This window comes from Trichomycterus rosablanca, chromosome 14, assembly GCF_030014385.1.
Source record: "Trichomycterus rosablanca isolate fTriRos1 chromosome 14, fTriRos1.hap1, whole genome shotgun sequence".
Classification (NCBI taxonomy): domain Eukaryota; kingdom Metazoa; phylum Chordata; class Actinopteri; order Siluriformes; family Trichomycteridae; genus Trichomycterus; species Trichomycterus rosablanca.
The window spans coordinates 8,643,116-8,659,313 of NC_086001.1; the positions used below are offsets into that span (position 1 = coordinate 8,643,116).

Sequence of the window (16,198 nt, forward strand, 5' to 3'; positions counted from 1 at the left end):
TTTACAGATGAACCTAAATATGTGGTAACACTTCATATTAGCAGACATGTTAATTGTACGTTATGGTCAAAAATATGTAGACACTTGACCATGAGCTTGTTGGACATATCATTTTAAAAGCATGGGCATTAATATAGAATTGTGGCTACAACAGTCTCCACTCTTTTGTAAAGGTTTTTACAAGATTCAGAGGTGTGTCTTTGGGAATCTGTGCCCATTCAGTAAAAGAGCATTTGTGGGGTCAGCCACTCATTTTGGCTGTTCCAATTCATCCCAGAGATGTTCCGTGTTGAGGTCTGAGCTCTGAGGTCCTTGCTCTTTGCACTGGGGCACCATCACGCTTGATCAGGAAAGCGCCTGTCCCAAACTGTTTCCACAAATTTGGAAGCTTATTTATAATTTTATATCATTTAATTAATAATTACAATTGTGTCTACATACTTTTGGCCACATACTGTATTACAGATGCAAGAAAAAGTTTGTGAACCCTTGAATCATGTGTTGTGGGTCACTGGCTAACACAATGTTTTAATAATGTATTTATTTTATTGTTGCCTTAGATCACAAGCGATGTGTATGCCTTGAGGTGGCAGAACAGCTTCAATCCATGATGCTCCCTCCATCATGCTTTAAGTTGCTGAGGTAAGATTTAGTGTGGGATGTGTGTGTGTGTGTGTGTGTGTGTGCTTTTAATTTTACATAAACAAAGACTTTATTAACTTATCAACTCTGGGGTTCTTTTTTTACCACTGTCAACACTGCATGTTTGTACTCTTGGTCTGAACATCCAGGGCTTTAAAAATGCTTTTTATAGTCTTTTTTCAGCTCCATGAATCTCTTTGAGATTTTCTTACAACACTTTTTGGTGTCTGTGTTAAGACCATGGACATATAGTGGATGGTGTGCTATTAGTTTGTGAAATAAATGTGTTTCTTTATTACAACAGCCTGTATAATGATCAGACCATATTATATAATACAAGGTTTCCAGACTTTTCTTGCAACTGTATGTAGCAGTTTAAAATGTGCATTATTTAAAAATAAAAAAAGCCCACCATGAATTATTACACAATTAAAACTGATTCAGTATAAGGAAAAATGAAAAGCGAATTACAGCAGTGTATCTGATAAAACATGTGCTTCCTCAAAGGAATGGTTCACGAATTGTAAAATTTCCCACTTTACATAAATAACTAATTAAACAAACATCACCTACCTAACGTACCAGATACTATTGTGCCAGTTTGCAGTTGAAGTTAAACTCTTGTGCTTCTAATACTGAACACACTAAACAACATACAATTTCAAGAAAATGATCACATGAGGTATCGGTTGCAGAGAGTCAGGTGTAAATAAGTGGAAAAAGGAATGAAAAGAACACAATAAGAACGGATAGAGAGATAGGAAGGATTATAAGGAGAAAAAAAAGAGGTAAAGAGAGAGAAAAAGGCCATAAACTCGGTGACCGTTTCACTATTTGGGACTGGTTGTCTGGGGCAGCTGGAGTATCTGCTGTGTTACAATGACAAATCACCAGCGGCCTTACCTGAGATACACTCTCCTGAAGAAAGAAAAGGGTGGAGAGATTACGTCATTACATACACCATTTAGCCATAACATTAAAACCACCTCCTGGTTTCTGTCCATTTTATCAGTTCCACTTACCATATAGAAGCACTTTGTAGTTCTACAATTACTGACTGCAGTCCATCTGCTTCTCTACATACCTTTTCAGCCTGCTATCACCCTGTTCTTCAATGGTCAGGACCCCCACAGGACCACCACAGAGCAGGTATTATTTAGGTGGTGGATCATTCTCAGCACTGCAGTGACACTGACATGGTGGTGGTGTGTTAGTGTGTGTTGTGCTGGTATGAGTGGATCAGACACAGCAGCGCTGCTGGAGTTTTTAAATACCGTGTCCATTCACTGTCCACTTTATTAGACACTCCTACCTAGTTGGTCCACCTTGTAGATGTAAAGTCAGAGACGATCGCTCATCTATTGCTGCTGTTTGAGTTGGTCATCTTCTAGACCTTCATCAGTGGTCACAGGATGCTGCCCACGGGGTTCTGTTGGGTGGATATTTTTGGTTGGTGGACTATTCTCAGTCCAGCAGTGACAGTGAGGTGTTTAAAAACTTCATCAGCATTGCTGTGTCTTGTCCACTCATACCAGCACAACACACACTAACACACCACCACCATGTCAGTGTCACTGCAGTGCTGAGAATGATCCACCACCCAGATCATACCTGCTCTGTGGTGGTACTGTGGGGGTCCTGACCATTAGAGAACAGGGTGAAAGCAGGCTAAAAAAGTATGTAGAGAAATAGATACTGACTCCAGTCAGTAATTGTAGAACTACAAAGTGCTCCTATATGGTAAGTGGAGCTGATAAAATGGACAGTAAGTGTAGAAACAAGGAGGTGGTCATAATGTTATGCCTAATCGGTGTAAGTCCTTAATAATTTCTTAATACTTAATTTAATAATAATGTATTACATTTCCTTAAGAATAACTTATAACACTATATAGCCAAAAGTATGTATACACCTGACAATTTCATTCAAATTATCCTCTAGGCTATCCAAGGAGGATAGGTCCTTGTTGTGTCTGGTTCCTCTTAGGGCGCATTCACATGAGAAGCATTTCGCACTTCGCTTACCACAAGCGCAAGTTACTGCTTTGTTCAGCGCTTAGATTGAGCGGTGCGGTACAAAGTCATCAAGGTGCGAATATGAGACGAATATGCATTTGTGTTGACTAACCATTAAATCTGTTGATGCATGCTCAATAATCCAGGTACACAAATCCACAAAGTTGAATCAGTTCATCTGGACACAAGTTTGTTGTAGAGATACGTTTCGTCACTCAATCCGAATGACTTCTTCAGTCTGAATGACTGAAGAAGTCATTTGGATTGAGTGACGAAACGTATCTCTACAACAAACTTGTGTCCAGATGAACTGATTCAACTTTGTGGATAACCATCAAATCCACTCTGAAAGCTCTACATACATCTGTGTTTAGCTGGATTTTCCTTACTGTTTCACTTTTAAACTTGTGTTACAGCTCGGGGTGCTGAGAAATTGTGAGAATCAGCTTTTCCGAGAGAGTCTAAAATACTTGTCATTAAAAAAAAAAAAGCTTAACGTGGTTTAATGTATTAAAAGAACGACAAAGCAACACTAAACTTTTCTTAATTATTACAGCTCACATGTTCTCTCCACTAATGGAATTACTCGGTTTTAGTACAGTAAGTTACATTAAGTTTTGTTCATGTTAAGCGTTGTTCGTTCTGCCTGAGTCGCTTTTACAGCGTCATATCAAACAGTTCTTCTTATTGGAGGCGCTTTGAAAAGGTCAGCGGCAAACTGGGCCAAAGTTCAATCAGGTGAACTTTGAGTGAAACGGCAAGCGCAAAAATCGCAACCCCAACATGGCAAAAGTGAGCGGGAAGCACAGCGGCAAGCTAAGCAGCACTGCCACACTCCATAGGAAACAACAGCACAGTTGTCAGTTCTTATATGAATGCGCCCTTGAGGTTTCTTTTTTGTAATGTTTGGTGAGTTTTCTTTGCCACTGCTTTTGATCTTAGATAAACTTGACTTGGCAATGAACATTCCAGTCTAAAACACCATAGGTAATATGGAGTTGAATCCCCCCCTTGCAGCTATAACTGATAAGTGTTTTGTTCTCTAATGTAAGAAAGGTGAATTTCTTATAACTATTTTGCTTGTCTCTACCATGTGTGCCAAACATGGTTGGGGGGTGGATGTACACTTGACTTTATGCGCTTGTTTACAATTGGTGGGCTGAGAATAATGGTGTCTACATACTTTTGGCAGTGTATGGTAACTTATATTAAGAGCCTGTCTGTAAGTGTGTTTGAGTAAAGCACCTCTAGTATTGGTTTGTCAGGTGTGCGATGGGGACTCAATCTAAGACTCCAGCGGTGGCTCCTGTGGCTCTGCCCCCCATCATCCTCGCTCTCTGTGGTGTCCTGTCGGGCTATTTTCTGCCGCCTTCGCTTTCTAGAGCTGACTCGCTGAAGAGAGCCCACAACCTGTAGTCTGAAGCAGTAGAATAGTTTGTCAAGTGTGTAGTTTAAATGCAACCAGTGTATTCACAAAGTATTCAGACCCCCTTGACTTTGTTCACTCTTTTTGTATTGTGTTGTGAATTTGATTATAAATGGATTTAATTGCCATTTATACAAATCAATCTGCACTTAATTACCCATAATTATAAGGTAATAGGATTTTCGAAGTAATATAGCCTCAAGTAATCAACCATTAATTGATGACTAAGTCATTGTTTGATTGATGCTGTCAGTTTAGAAAGGTCATTTAATGAATGTATGGTAAAAGTCACTGACAGCACTAAAGACAGCAGAGGGAGAAACTTGTCCTGTGTAAGTGTTGGTTCTTTGTTTATTTGTAAGTGCTTGTTTAATGAGGTGTACTATACCAGTGATAGCTCAGTGGTTAAGGTACTGGACTAGTAAACAGAAGGTTGCCGGTTCAAGCCCCGCCACCACCAAGTTACCACTGTTGGGTCCCTGAGCAAGGCCCTTTATCCTCAATTGCTCATCGTGTTCCGCTCATTGTGTAAGTCGCTTTGGATAAAAGCGTCTGCTAAATGCTGAAAATGTAAATGTATACACCGATCAGCCATAACATTAAAACCACCTCCTTGTTTTTACACTCACTGTCCATTTTATCAGCTCCACTTACCATATAGAAGCACTTTGTAGTTCTACAATTACTGACTGTAGTCCATCTGTTTCTCTGCATGCTTTGTTAGCCCCCTTTCATGCTGTTCTTCAATGGTCAGGACCCCCACAGGACTACTTCAGAGCAGGTATTATTTAGGTGGTGGATCATTCTCAGCACCGTAGTGACACTGACATGTTGGTGGTGTGTTAGTGTGTGTTGTTCTGGTATGAATGGATCAGACACAGCAATGCTGATGGAGTTTTTAAACACCTCACTGTCACTGCTGGACTGAGAATAGTCCACCAACCAAAAATATCCAGCTAACAGTGCCATGTGGGCAGCATCCTGTGACCACTGATGAAGGTCTACAAGATGAGCAACTCAAACAGCAGCAATAGATGAGCGATCGTCCCTTTCTTTACATCTACAAGGTGGACCAACAAGGAAGGAGTGTCTAATAGAGTGGACAGTGAGTGGACACGGTATTTAAAAACTCCAGCAGCGCTGCTGTGTCTGATCCAGCACAACACACACTAACACACCACCACCATGTCAGTGTCACTGCAGTGCTGAGAATGATCCACCACCTAAATAATACCTGCTCTGTAGTGGTCCTGTGGGGGTCCTGACCATTGAAGAACAGGGTGAAAGCAGGCTGAAAAGGTATGTAGAGAAATAGATGGACTGCAGTCAGTAATTGTAGAACTACAAAGTGCTTCTATATGGTAAGTGAAGCTGATAAAATGGACAGTGAGTGTAGAAACAAGGAGGTGGTCATAATGTTATGCCTCATCGGTGTATGGCCAAAAGTACTTGGACACATGACTATGAGCTTGTTGGATATTCCATTTCAAAATCAAATAGTAAAAATAGAGTAATCTTTATGTGAACTTTTCAGCTATAAAACCAGCAACTCCTTCTGAAAAGACTTTGAATGACATCTGTGGGGATTTGTGCCCATGTAGTCAAAAGAGCTTTTGTATGGCTGGGCATTGATGTTAGTCAAAAAAGCCTCAATTGATGTTCCAGGCCACTGGAGTTTCTTTAAATGTCTTTATAGACCTTGTTTTGTGCACAGGGGCACAGTCATGCTGGAACAGCTGCTGCAAAGTATATATTTGATTTATTACACCTGTTAGCAAATGCTATGAATGCAACACATGGATTTAATAATTAAAAAAGGGTGTCTCAATACTTTTGTCCATATATATTGTGTATGTGAGTCATGTACCTGCTATCTGCATCCTCAATGTCTGCATCAGCATCACTTTCTCGCTGAGGATCGGACTGGACGCACTCCTCCTGCCACATGAGTCATAGCTATGAGCGAATGCACCAGCTCCACTCAGACTATCAATCTTTTTTTACCAACATACACCTACTCACTTCAGTACCATAGCCTTCTGAGTATCTCGCCATTAATGCCCTGTTCTTCCCACATTCGTTACACTTTGGGCCGCTCTCCTAGAAAACAGGGATAAGAGTCCAAAAACGCAGATGCAACAAAATGCATGTCAACCCTGTAAAATGGCCCACATTTCTGCATGAATTACACAGTAAAAGTTGGCTGACCTTCATCTAATCAAGGGTGGACAAATCACCCAGCTGATTATGTAGTTGACATTTCTTAACGATGTATAATCTTTTTGTCCCTGGGACTAATTGCTGATTGTGATTCGTTTAAAACAATCCATGGCTTTAATTAAAATGCTTTTATCAATGTAACAACTTTATCTTAATACCCGATGACCAAGCTCACATTCATTCTATTCTGCAACACATGACCAGCAAAACAACCACACACAACCCCACACACACCTCTGTACCTCACAGTCATGGTCAGAGTTGTCAGAGAATTGGCCACTGGAGTCTCTTCGCCTCGTCACCTCCATCTCCGTCTTCCTCGCTCAAACATAGACCTGTGTATACAATAAAAATCAAAAAGTATTAATATCATAGCTCAACATATCAACATTTCAGCAATTTGTAGAATTTCTGTGGGCCCAGCTGTTGCTGTCACAGGTTCACCTGTTGTCCTTCCCTGAAACACCTTTGGTAGGTATGTTGTTGCTGAGCAGTGTAAGTATATTTTTTCTTTAACACACTCAGATTATATTTTTAAACTTACCTCTGTGGAATTCACACCTCCAAGGTTGCAGGTGTATCCTGTTGATGTTCTCAGGGCTCTTGAGTTTTGTTTTGTTTTTCAATCAAGCTAGGTTATTCCTACAAAAAACGTCTTTAAACCTGAAAAAGACGTGAAAGAAAATATGACCTGATAAAGCAGATGTGTGAATTATTCTGGATTATTGAATCTGTACAATATCTTAAAAACTATTGTAAACGTAATGTTATTAACTAGGGATGTAACAATACACTCTACCCACGTTGCGATGCGATGCAATTCATGATACAATTTTTTTCCCGATTTTTTAAACAAAATGAAATTAAAGACTAATTATGACAAAGTTTCCTTTTATTAGTTCTCTTTAAGAAAAATAATAAAATACTGTATTTGTGCTTATATTTCATTTATCTAAATAATGAAAGTCCTTTATTTCTGAGGTAGGTACAAACTATGCAAAACAATGCTGCACATTTCCATTTTTGTGTAAAAAAAACTAAAATAATTTAAAAACAAATCCCACATTAAATAAATAAATGAATAATACAAATAAAGAAAGTATCCACACATAAATAAATTTGGCTGGAAAATTCTGAACCTAGCAACTTTGTAGTGACGTCAACCAGGCGAGGTGAATAGTGCCAATGCCCTCTGATGTTTAAAGTGAATATCGATTCATTATGCATGTAAACCGATTTGAATCATTACACATGTGAATCGATTTTTTACTGTTTTGTGGTGCATCGTTACATCCCTATTATTAACATAATGTAAATTAACAGTTCACAATTTAGTGTGCAAGAAACACACTATGAGGACAATATAGATTTTAGTTTTGCATATATTTTATATATAATTTTACTGGATATATATATATATATATTATATTTATATATAATTTTATATATATATAAATATTTTGTATCTACAATTAAGGATACAAGCTTTCCTAAACTGGTGAAGCACATATGTCATGCCAGTCCAAAAATATCAATGATTTATGCTATTCTTATGTATGTTTCTGTGACAATATAACACTTCTTTTTGTAGTATGTTCATAAGTTAAACATGGGTTTTATATATAATACAATACCATATAATCAGTTTGGTTGTATAAACTTCTTGTCAATGTCATTTAACATAGTTGCCTGTGTTTCTATTTCCTCTTTAGTAATTATTTTTGACATCGCCTTGGGCATAGACACGATCATGCCAGACTTGTTGCTGATCACATGGATAGAGAAGACTGAGAAGATTTTTATGGTCGGATGAAAGAAAAACGTATGTTCGAAGGAAACAAGGTAAAGTGCTCAAACACATTGTGCTAACTATTAATCATGGTGGTGTTAGAAGCTCTGTGACTGCCAGTAGAACTGGTGTGTTGCAAAAGGTGGAGTGAATCATAAAATTGATTATTATGCTAGAGCCACTGGAGTATAAACTGAGTGAGTCAGTGCACTCCAAAATCAAGTGAGATTTTCCACACAACTCTATATTACTTTGTGTTTTTTACCCTATTCTATTCTTGTTTTAACCATACTAGTATATTTAAAAACATAATATAATAACTATTTTTCATCCGTTAAATGTTTGAACTGGTTACACAAGTTTAGACCAAGTTTAAAATGTATTCTATAAACTGACCAATTAAATTATTTCAACCCCCACCAAAAATGCTAATGAGCTGTGCAGATTTAAACATGTGTCAACAATGACACATGTCAAGGTCAGAGATATAATTAATGTTGGGATTATGTTAGCTACTTGTGGTACACATGTTGAATATAGTGTATATATAGGTCAGCAAAAAGCTCAAAGTGATGCTCATGGATTAAAGTATACAGTTATCCAGGTACGGTAAATCCATAAGCCACTGACAGGGTGTTGGGCGGCCAAGACTCATTGAATATGCCAGAGGACATTAATAGAAAGGCAGCTGTGGCTTAAATTGCAGATAATTTGAATTTTGTGTTATGGCTGAGTGTCACAATACACAGTTCAATGAATTCTTCAGCATTTGGGGCTGTCTGTTCTGTCATAGTGACCACACTAACCCTCGACTACAGTTGACAGGACATACAACAGACACGCAGGTGTCAAAATTGGTCATTGGAGCAATGGAATGGAATGGAATCCACTTTACATTGTACAGGAGTTACAGGACCTGCTGCTATTGTCCTGATACTAAATACTATTTAGTATCGAGTTCTAATAGAGTCCAGGCCTTGGTGGGTTATAGCTGTACTGACAGCATAATACGTGGGTGGTCATAATATTTTGACTTGCCAGTATATAACAGTGAACGGTATCATACATTAATCCTACACAGTGATTGAACGCACCACGAGAACAGTTGGGATACATGTAACTGCATACTACCATACTACCATACTAGCTAGTGTGTGTATTTACTACTTCAGCACTGGTGGCATCCATACTATTTAGTAAGAAAGTATGCAGTTTGGACCATAGCACGGTTACGTAATATTCAACCCCATTTTTATTTTATTCCAGCAGGATAAAATTACAAATTAAACAACTGTATTAAGTTACATTTGGAATAAATAAAAATAATATAAACTAAATTCTGCCTAAATTGCTGGACATTACTTTGACGGCTCAGCACGGTGTGGGATATACAAATAAATAATATTAGACTGTTTACCTTATAAATTATTGAGTAAATGCCATCACTGCAGCTCAAAATGCCACTCTGAGTGCCAAGGAAGTCACTTCCAAGCAAAACAAATCACCAAAGAGCTTCTGTACTTGCTGAAGAAACGGAAACTCTTCGTTCGCACGTATCGTTTGACATTGCAATCGGTGACGGCGTTAAAGCGCCAGTAACAGGATCGAGAGCGCGCCTGCCATAAATAGCATTCCCAAAACAGGGAATGGAGGCGCGCGTCTGTGTGGGCAGAGGCTGGCTGCGGACCCGCTGAACAACCAATCAGCGTTGACTGAGCCAGGAGCGAAACGCGCAGGCGCAGTTGTGTTCAAAAAGTGCATCCCGGGCTGCTAAATGATGTGACTGTAGTGTACAATGTACACTAGTATGTACGTAAGTTTCAATTAGCATTTGCTATACTACCAGGGGTGTACGATCCAAGGGGGTTGAGGGACAGGAGTCCCTCTTAATATTTAAACTGGTCCAATGTTCCCTTGACATAAAATTATATACTTTGTAGTTCTACAATTACTGACTGTAGTCCATCTTTCTCTGCATGCTTTGTTAGCCCCCTTTCATGCAGTTCTTCAATGGTCAGGACCACCACAGGACCACTACAGAGCAGGTATTATTTGGGTGGTGGATCATTCTCAGCACTGCAGTGACACTGACATGGTGGTGGTGTGTTAGTGTGTGTTGTGCTGGTATGAGTGGATCAGACACAGCAGCGCTGCTGGAGTTTTTAAATACCAAGTCCACTCACTGTCCACTCTATTAGACACTCCTACCTAGTTGGTCCACCTTGTAGATGTAAAGTCAGAGACGATCGCTCATCTATTCAGTGGATTAGGCAATCTAACTGAGTGCATTGCAGCTATCAAGAATTGGATGAATTATAATTTTCTTAAATTAAATGAGGACAAAACCGAAGTTCTAGTTGTTGGTCTAGACAACATACCCAGAGATTTGGAGATGGCCCTTGGTTCTCTCGTTTCAAGAATTAACACTTCCCCAAGAAATTTGGGTGTTGTGTTTGATTCTCACTTGCAATTTTCTGGCCATATAAATAAGCTTGTTCAGTCTTGCTTCCTTCAGCTAAGAAATATTGCAAAGCTTAGACAGGTTTTGTCTTTTCAAGACTTGGAGAAAATCATCCATGCTTTTATTTCATCTCGACTGGATTACTGCAATGCTTTGTATACTTGCCTCAGTCAAGGAGCTGTGTCAAGACTCCAGATGGTTCAGAATGCAGCTGCTCGGCTTTTAACAAAAACTAGACGTAGAGACCACATCAGTCCAGTGCTGGCCTCACTTCATTGGTTGCCAGTAAAATTTAGGATAGATTTAAAAATTTTAGTTCTTACCTTTAAGGCTCTACATGGGGAAGCACCTGATTATATTTGTGAATTGCTGGTTCCTCACAAAAGTTGTAGGTCTTTGAGGTCATCTAATAAAGAGCTTCTGGTTGTGCCCCGTACCAAACAGAGGCGGAAAGGGGACTGTGCTTTTTCTGTCCAGGCTCCTAAATTATGGAATAGTCTCCCACTCGATATCAGACTCTCTGAGTCTACATTAACCTTCAAGAAATGTCTTAAGACACATTTTTTTTTCATTAGCATTTCAGAGTAGTGATCTTAAGCAATGGGGCTGACGTTCTTTGGTAAAGTGTTTGTGTATGTATATGTGTGTATATATATGTATGTATGTGTAGTTAAAGTGCATTTAAAAATTTTATTTGTGCTATTGTATTAATGTTTTTATGTCACTGTGTAGCTTTTATGATTATTAATTTTTGTGTTTTTATTGTATTATACTTGACCGCATTGTAAAGCACTTTGTGGCTTGGTCCTAGAAAAGCGCTATATAAATAAACTTTACTTACTTACTTACTTACTATTGCTGCTGTTTGAGTTGGTCATCTTCTAGACCTTCATCAGTGGTCACAGGATGCTGCCCACGGGGCGCTGTTGGCTGGATATTTTTGTTTGGTGGATTATTCTCAGTTCAGCAGGGACAGTGAGGTGTTTAAAAACTCCATCAGCACTGCTGTGGAAATAATACTTACTCTGTAGTGGTCCTGGGAGAGCCCTGACCATTGAAGAACAGCATGAAAGGGGGCTAAGAAAGCATGCAGAGAAACAGATGGACTACAGGCAATAATTGTAGAACTACAAAGTGCTTCTATATGGTAAGATGGTAAAACAAATCACCAAAGATGTTTCCAATTCCAATTCATTCATTTAGGCTTAACGATTTTTTATAAAGTTTAAAGCTCAACCTTAACAAAGTTTTTTACTCAACCTAAACACTGCCACATCACCCCACTGCTGCATTCTCTTCACTGGCTTCCTGTAGCTGCCTGCATTCAGTTTAAAACACTGATGCTCACCTACAGAGCCAAAAATGGACCAGCACCAAGTTACCTTCATGGTATAATCAAACCCCGCTCTGTACCACTAGTCACTAGTCTTGCTCGACTTGATCCTCCATCCAGGACTCAAGGAAGACAAGCATCAAGGCTTTTCTCTGTACTTGCACCCAAGTGGTGGAAAGAACTTCCTCTGTCTGATTAGGGAGAACAATGGATGGACAAAATTATTGTTAACCCTGCAGAAAACACAACACTCAATTTCCCTGGTCTAACACATTTACCATATTTGTAAATCTACGGTGGACTCAGAAAAAATGGGAATTTTAATTAATAATAAAGTAAATTTGCTTCAAAGCTGACATAAGAATCAGTGACTGCCCGTGTTCACAGGACAAACAAAGTCTTTTGATATACTCTTGGTTTAGAGATCTGGTCAGTGATTACATTTTTACCCCTTGCTCTACCAGATGCCAGAGCCACTGGATAATTATGCATAATGGTTTGTAATTATGGGGCAGATCTGAATGAACGATTCCTATCAACTTCCTTGGTATTCCAAGCAAACACAAATGTCTTTACGAGCTACGTGAGAAAAGCAAGGTTTGCAGAACAAGTGGAGGAGACAGTCAAAAGTTATCCACACAATATTTTATGTAAAGATGTACATGATAAAGTAAAAAGTTAGTAAACTTTATGGAAGTTCTGGTATTTTTGCATTGATTAAGTTTCTATTCAAGTAATAATAATGGATTATTAATTAAATAGTGTGGCATGATCTGTATAAATGTATTTAATAAAAAGCCTTTTTAGCAGCAATAATGTTTTATGTAGCTGCTCATCAGGCATGTTGCATTAATTAATTCTTACAAAGCTTTAGGTGATGACATGGTATACCTTAAATTATCCTGGAAAATTCTATATTTACATATAAATATATTATACAAGCTGTTAAATCAAAGCACTCTATACTGATTATAGCAAAGAACTATGATGCAACCTTTATCATCTTTTACAGTTGGGGTAAGGTTTTGTCCCAGAAGTAATTGTGTATCATTTAGGAGGGTTTTTTTATATGATATGATCCTTTGCTTTTCTACCCTTTTCACTTCCATTTTCTCTTCCTCCAATGATGCACCTAAAATTATTTTTTCATTCATTTTGTTATTTTATTTTTTCTGATTGTTATTGGTTGTGCAGGTGATTTTGGCAGGTCCCACATATTTTGGCAGGTTTATAGCATTTTAACCTTTTTGTTTCTCTTGCTGCAATGTTTTACAGGATACCCACTACTAGACAAACAATTGATAAGTAATTATAAATACATTCAGGCTGTTGTTTTTGTTTTATTACTTTTTTGGGCAACTGTAGCTAATTGGAGCCACAACTTTGCAGGCTCATTAAGCCTGGCCAATTTGTTATTTTATTGACTCATTAAAATTGCTATTAAGCATTGTAGCACATAACAGATGGGTCTTTACAGTTTATTGCAGACAGATTCATACTCATTTAGAAGCAATAATGTTCAGGTGAACAGATTCCAAAGTGTAGACAAACGTTTACCCTCTTGCCTTAAGAAGATATTGAGCTTAGTTTTGGGGGATGTTAATAGAAATAGTATTATGTGTTAATTAAAGGTTCTGTGGATTAACTAAAACCTTAGCTCTCACCCTACATTTGTTAACAAAGTAAGGGTCACAAGTGAAACTAAATATGTGCATTAATTTCTAGTCTAATATCTGGGTTTACCTGATATCAAACAGTCATCCAGCCTCGTTTAGAGCATCCCACCAGTGACCAGTCACTTTTGCATCAACAAATCTCAAAACCAGACCAAAGATTAACTAGGCTTTAAATAACAACTGTAAGCACCTGGTATCACGTAGATCAGTTTGAATGTGCCACACATCTGCTTTAAATGCACACTTTTATGTAAATCCCAACTCACTTAAGAGTTTGGCTTGTATTTACATTATCAATGAAATAGGGTAAAATCAAGGAGGATCAGCTTAGCAATACTGCAGGGTTAGAAAAGCATGTAACAGGCAAACATTACCAGTCCATGACATCTGACCAACAAGAATTGAGCTTACTAGGAAAAATACTAAGGGTCATAACCGAATGCCTATTTCTGCCATGTGCCCAGTGTTTCCTAGTAGAACCAGACTTGCCACAACCCTGATCAAAATAAAATGATTGATGAATATAAAATTTGAAAAAAAATCACAGAATATGTTATATTCTTGAGCATTTGGCTACTTGGAAATCTTTAAAAATGTAATGGTGCAACGCTAAAGTCTGCGATCTTATGCTGTATAATACATGATACAGTGTATCACAAAAGTGAGTACACCCCTCACATTTCTGCAAATATTTCATTATATCTTTTCATGGGACAACACTATAGACATGAAACTTGGATATAACTTAGAGTAGTCAGTGTACAGCTTGTATAGCAGTGTAGATTTACTGTCTTCTGAAAATAACTCAACACACAGCCATTAATGTCTAAATAGCTGGCAACATAAGTGAGTACACCCCACAGTGAACATGTCCAAATTGTGCCCAAATGTGTCGTTGTCCCTCCCTGGTGTCATGTGTCAAGGTCCCAGGTGTAAATGGGGAGCAGGGCTGTTAAATTTGGTGTTTTGGGTACAATTCTCTCATACTGGCCACTGGATATTCAACATGGCACCTCATGGCAAAGAACTCTCTGAGGATGTGAGAAATAGAATTGTTGCTCTCCACAAAGATGGCCTAGGCTATAAGAAGATTGCTAACACCCTGAAACTGAGCTACAGCATGGTGGCCAAGGTCATACAGCGGTTTTCCAGGACAGGTTCCACTCGGAACAGGCTTCGCCAGGGTCGACCAAAGAAGTTGAGTCCACGTGTTCGGCGTCATATCCAGAGGTTGGCTTTAAAAAATAGACACATGAGTGCTGCCAGCATTGCTGCAGAGGTTGAAGACGTGGGAGGTCAGCCTGTCAGTGCTCAGACCATACGCCGCACACTGCATCAACTCGGTCTGCATGGTCGTCATCCCAGAAGGAAGCTGACGCACAAGAAAGCCCGCAAACAGTTTGCTGAAGACAAGCAGTCCAAGAACATGGATTACTGGAATGCCCTGTGGTCTGACGAGACCAAGATAAACTTGTTTGGCTCAGATGGTGTCCAGCATGTGTGGCGGCGCCCTGGTGAGAAGTACCAAGACAACTGTATCTTGCCTACAGTCAAGCATGGTGGTGGTAGCATCATGGTCTTGGGCTGCATGAGTGTTGCTGGCACTTCATTGAGGGAAACAGGAATTTTAACATGTACTGTGACATTCTGAAACAGAGCATAATCCCCTCCCTTCGAAAACTGGGCCTCATGGCAGTTTTCCAACAGGATAACGACCCCAAACACAACCTCCAAGATGACAACTGCCTTGCTGAGGAAGCTGAAGGTAAAGGTGATGGACTAAACCCAATTGAGCACCTGTGGCGCATCCTCAAGTGGAAGGTGGAGGAGTTCAAGGTGTCTAACATCCACCAGCTCCGTGATGTCATCATGGAGGAGTGGAAGAGGATTCCAGTAGCAACCTGTGCAGCTCTGGTGAATTCCATGCCCAGGAGGGTTAAGGCAGTGCTGGATAATAATGGTGGTCACACAAAATATTGACACTTTGGGCACAATTTGGACATGTTCACTGTGGGGTGTACTCACTTATGTTGCCAGCCATTTAGACATTAATGGCTGTGTGTTGAGTTATTTTCAGAAGACAGTAAATCTACACTGCTATACAAGTTGTACACTGACTACTCTAAGTTATATCCAAGTTTTAGTTCTATAGTGTTGTCCCATGAAAAGATATAATAAAATATTTGCAGAAATGTGAGGGGTGTACTCACTTTTGTGATACACTGTATATTACTCCTAACAACACCATCAGTGGTGCACTAATTTAATATCCAGTTAGTAAAATTAACAATGCAAAAACAGTGGATTTAAGGTTAAAGTGAAATGTACAAATGTAAAAAAAATCCAACATAAAATATTACTGATTATTCTAGTAAATCACCAATTTAGAGACAAATTCCCATCATTTTACCATATGAGAACACTTAGCTTGTGTCAGTGCAGGAGCATGTGCAAGATCATCATGAATTTGGGTAAGAAGGAGCAAGAAAGGAAAGAGATCTACTATAAAGATAAAGATGCCATGTAAACTTCCGGAGCAATATAAACAGGAGATACTGGTGCGATAAGTAAATTAAGGAAAGGGCGCAACTTAAATAAACACTGACCGATATCCACATACACTGCTGGTTTGAACA

At 38.9% G+C, this 16,198-nt stretch overlaps 1 protein-coding gene across 1 annotated transcript; it reads right to left on the bottom strand.

Annotated features, from left to right (window-relative positions):
- Nucleotides 1-1,120: 1,120 nt before the first annotated feature.
- On the bottom strand, nt 1,121-9,604 carry si:ch211-63p21.1 (uncharacterized). Its single transcript, XM_063009029.1, has 7 exons — nt 9,510-9,604; nt 6,848-6,966; nt 6,546-6,638; nt 6,106-6,183; nt 5,951-6,021; nt 3,903-4,074; nt 1,121-1,560 (listed from the first exon to the last, which is right to left on the bottom strand). Exons 3-7 carry the CDS (start codon nt 6,609-6,611, stop codon nt 1,342-1,344), a joined length of 606 nt encoding a protein of 201 aa, XP_062865099.1. The 5' UTR covers nt 6,612-6,638; nt 6,848-6,966; nt 9,510-9,604; the 3' UTR covers nt 1,121-1,341.
- Nucleotides 9,605-16,198: the final 6,594 nt, after the last annotated feature.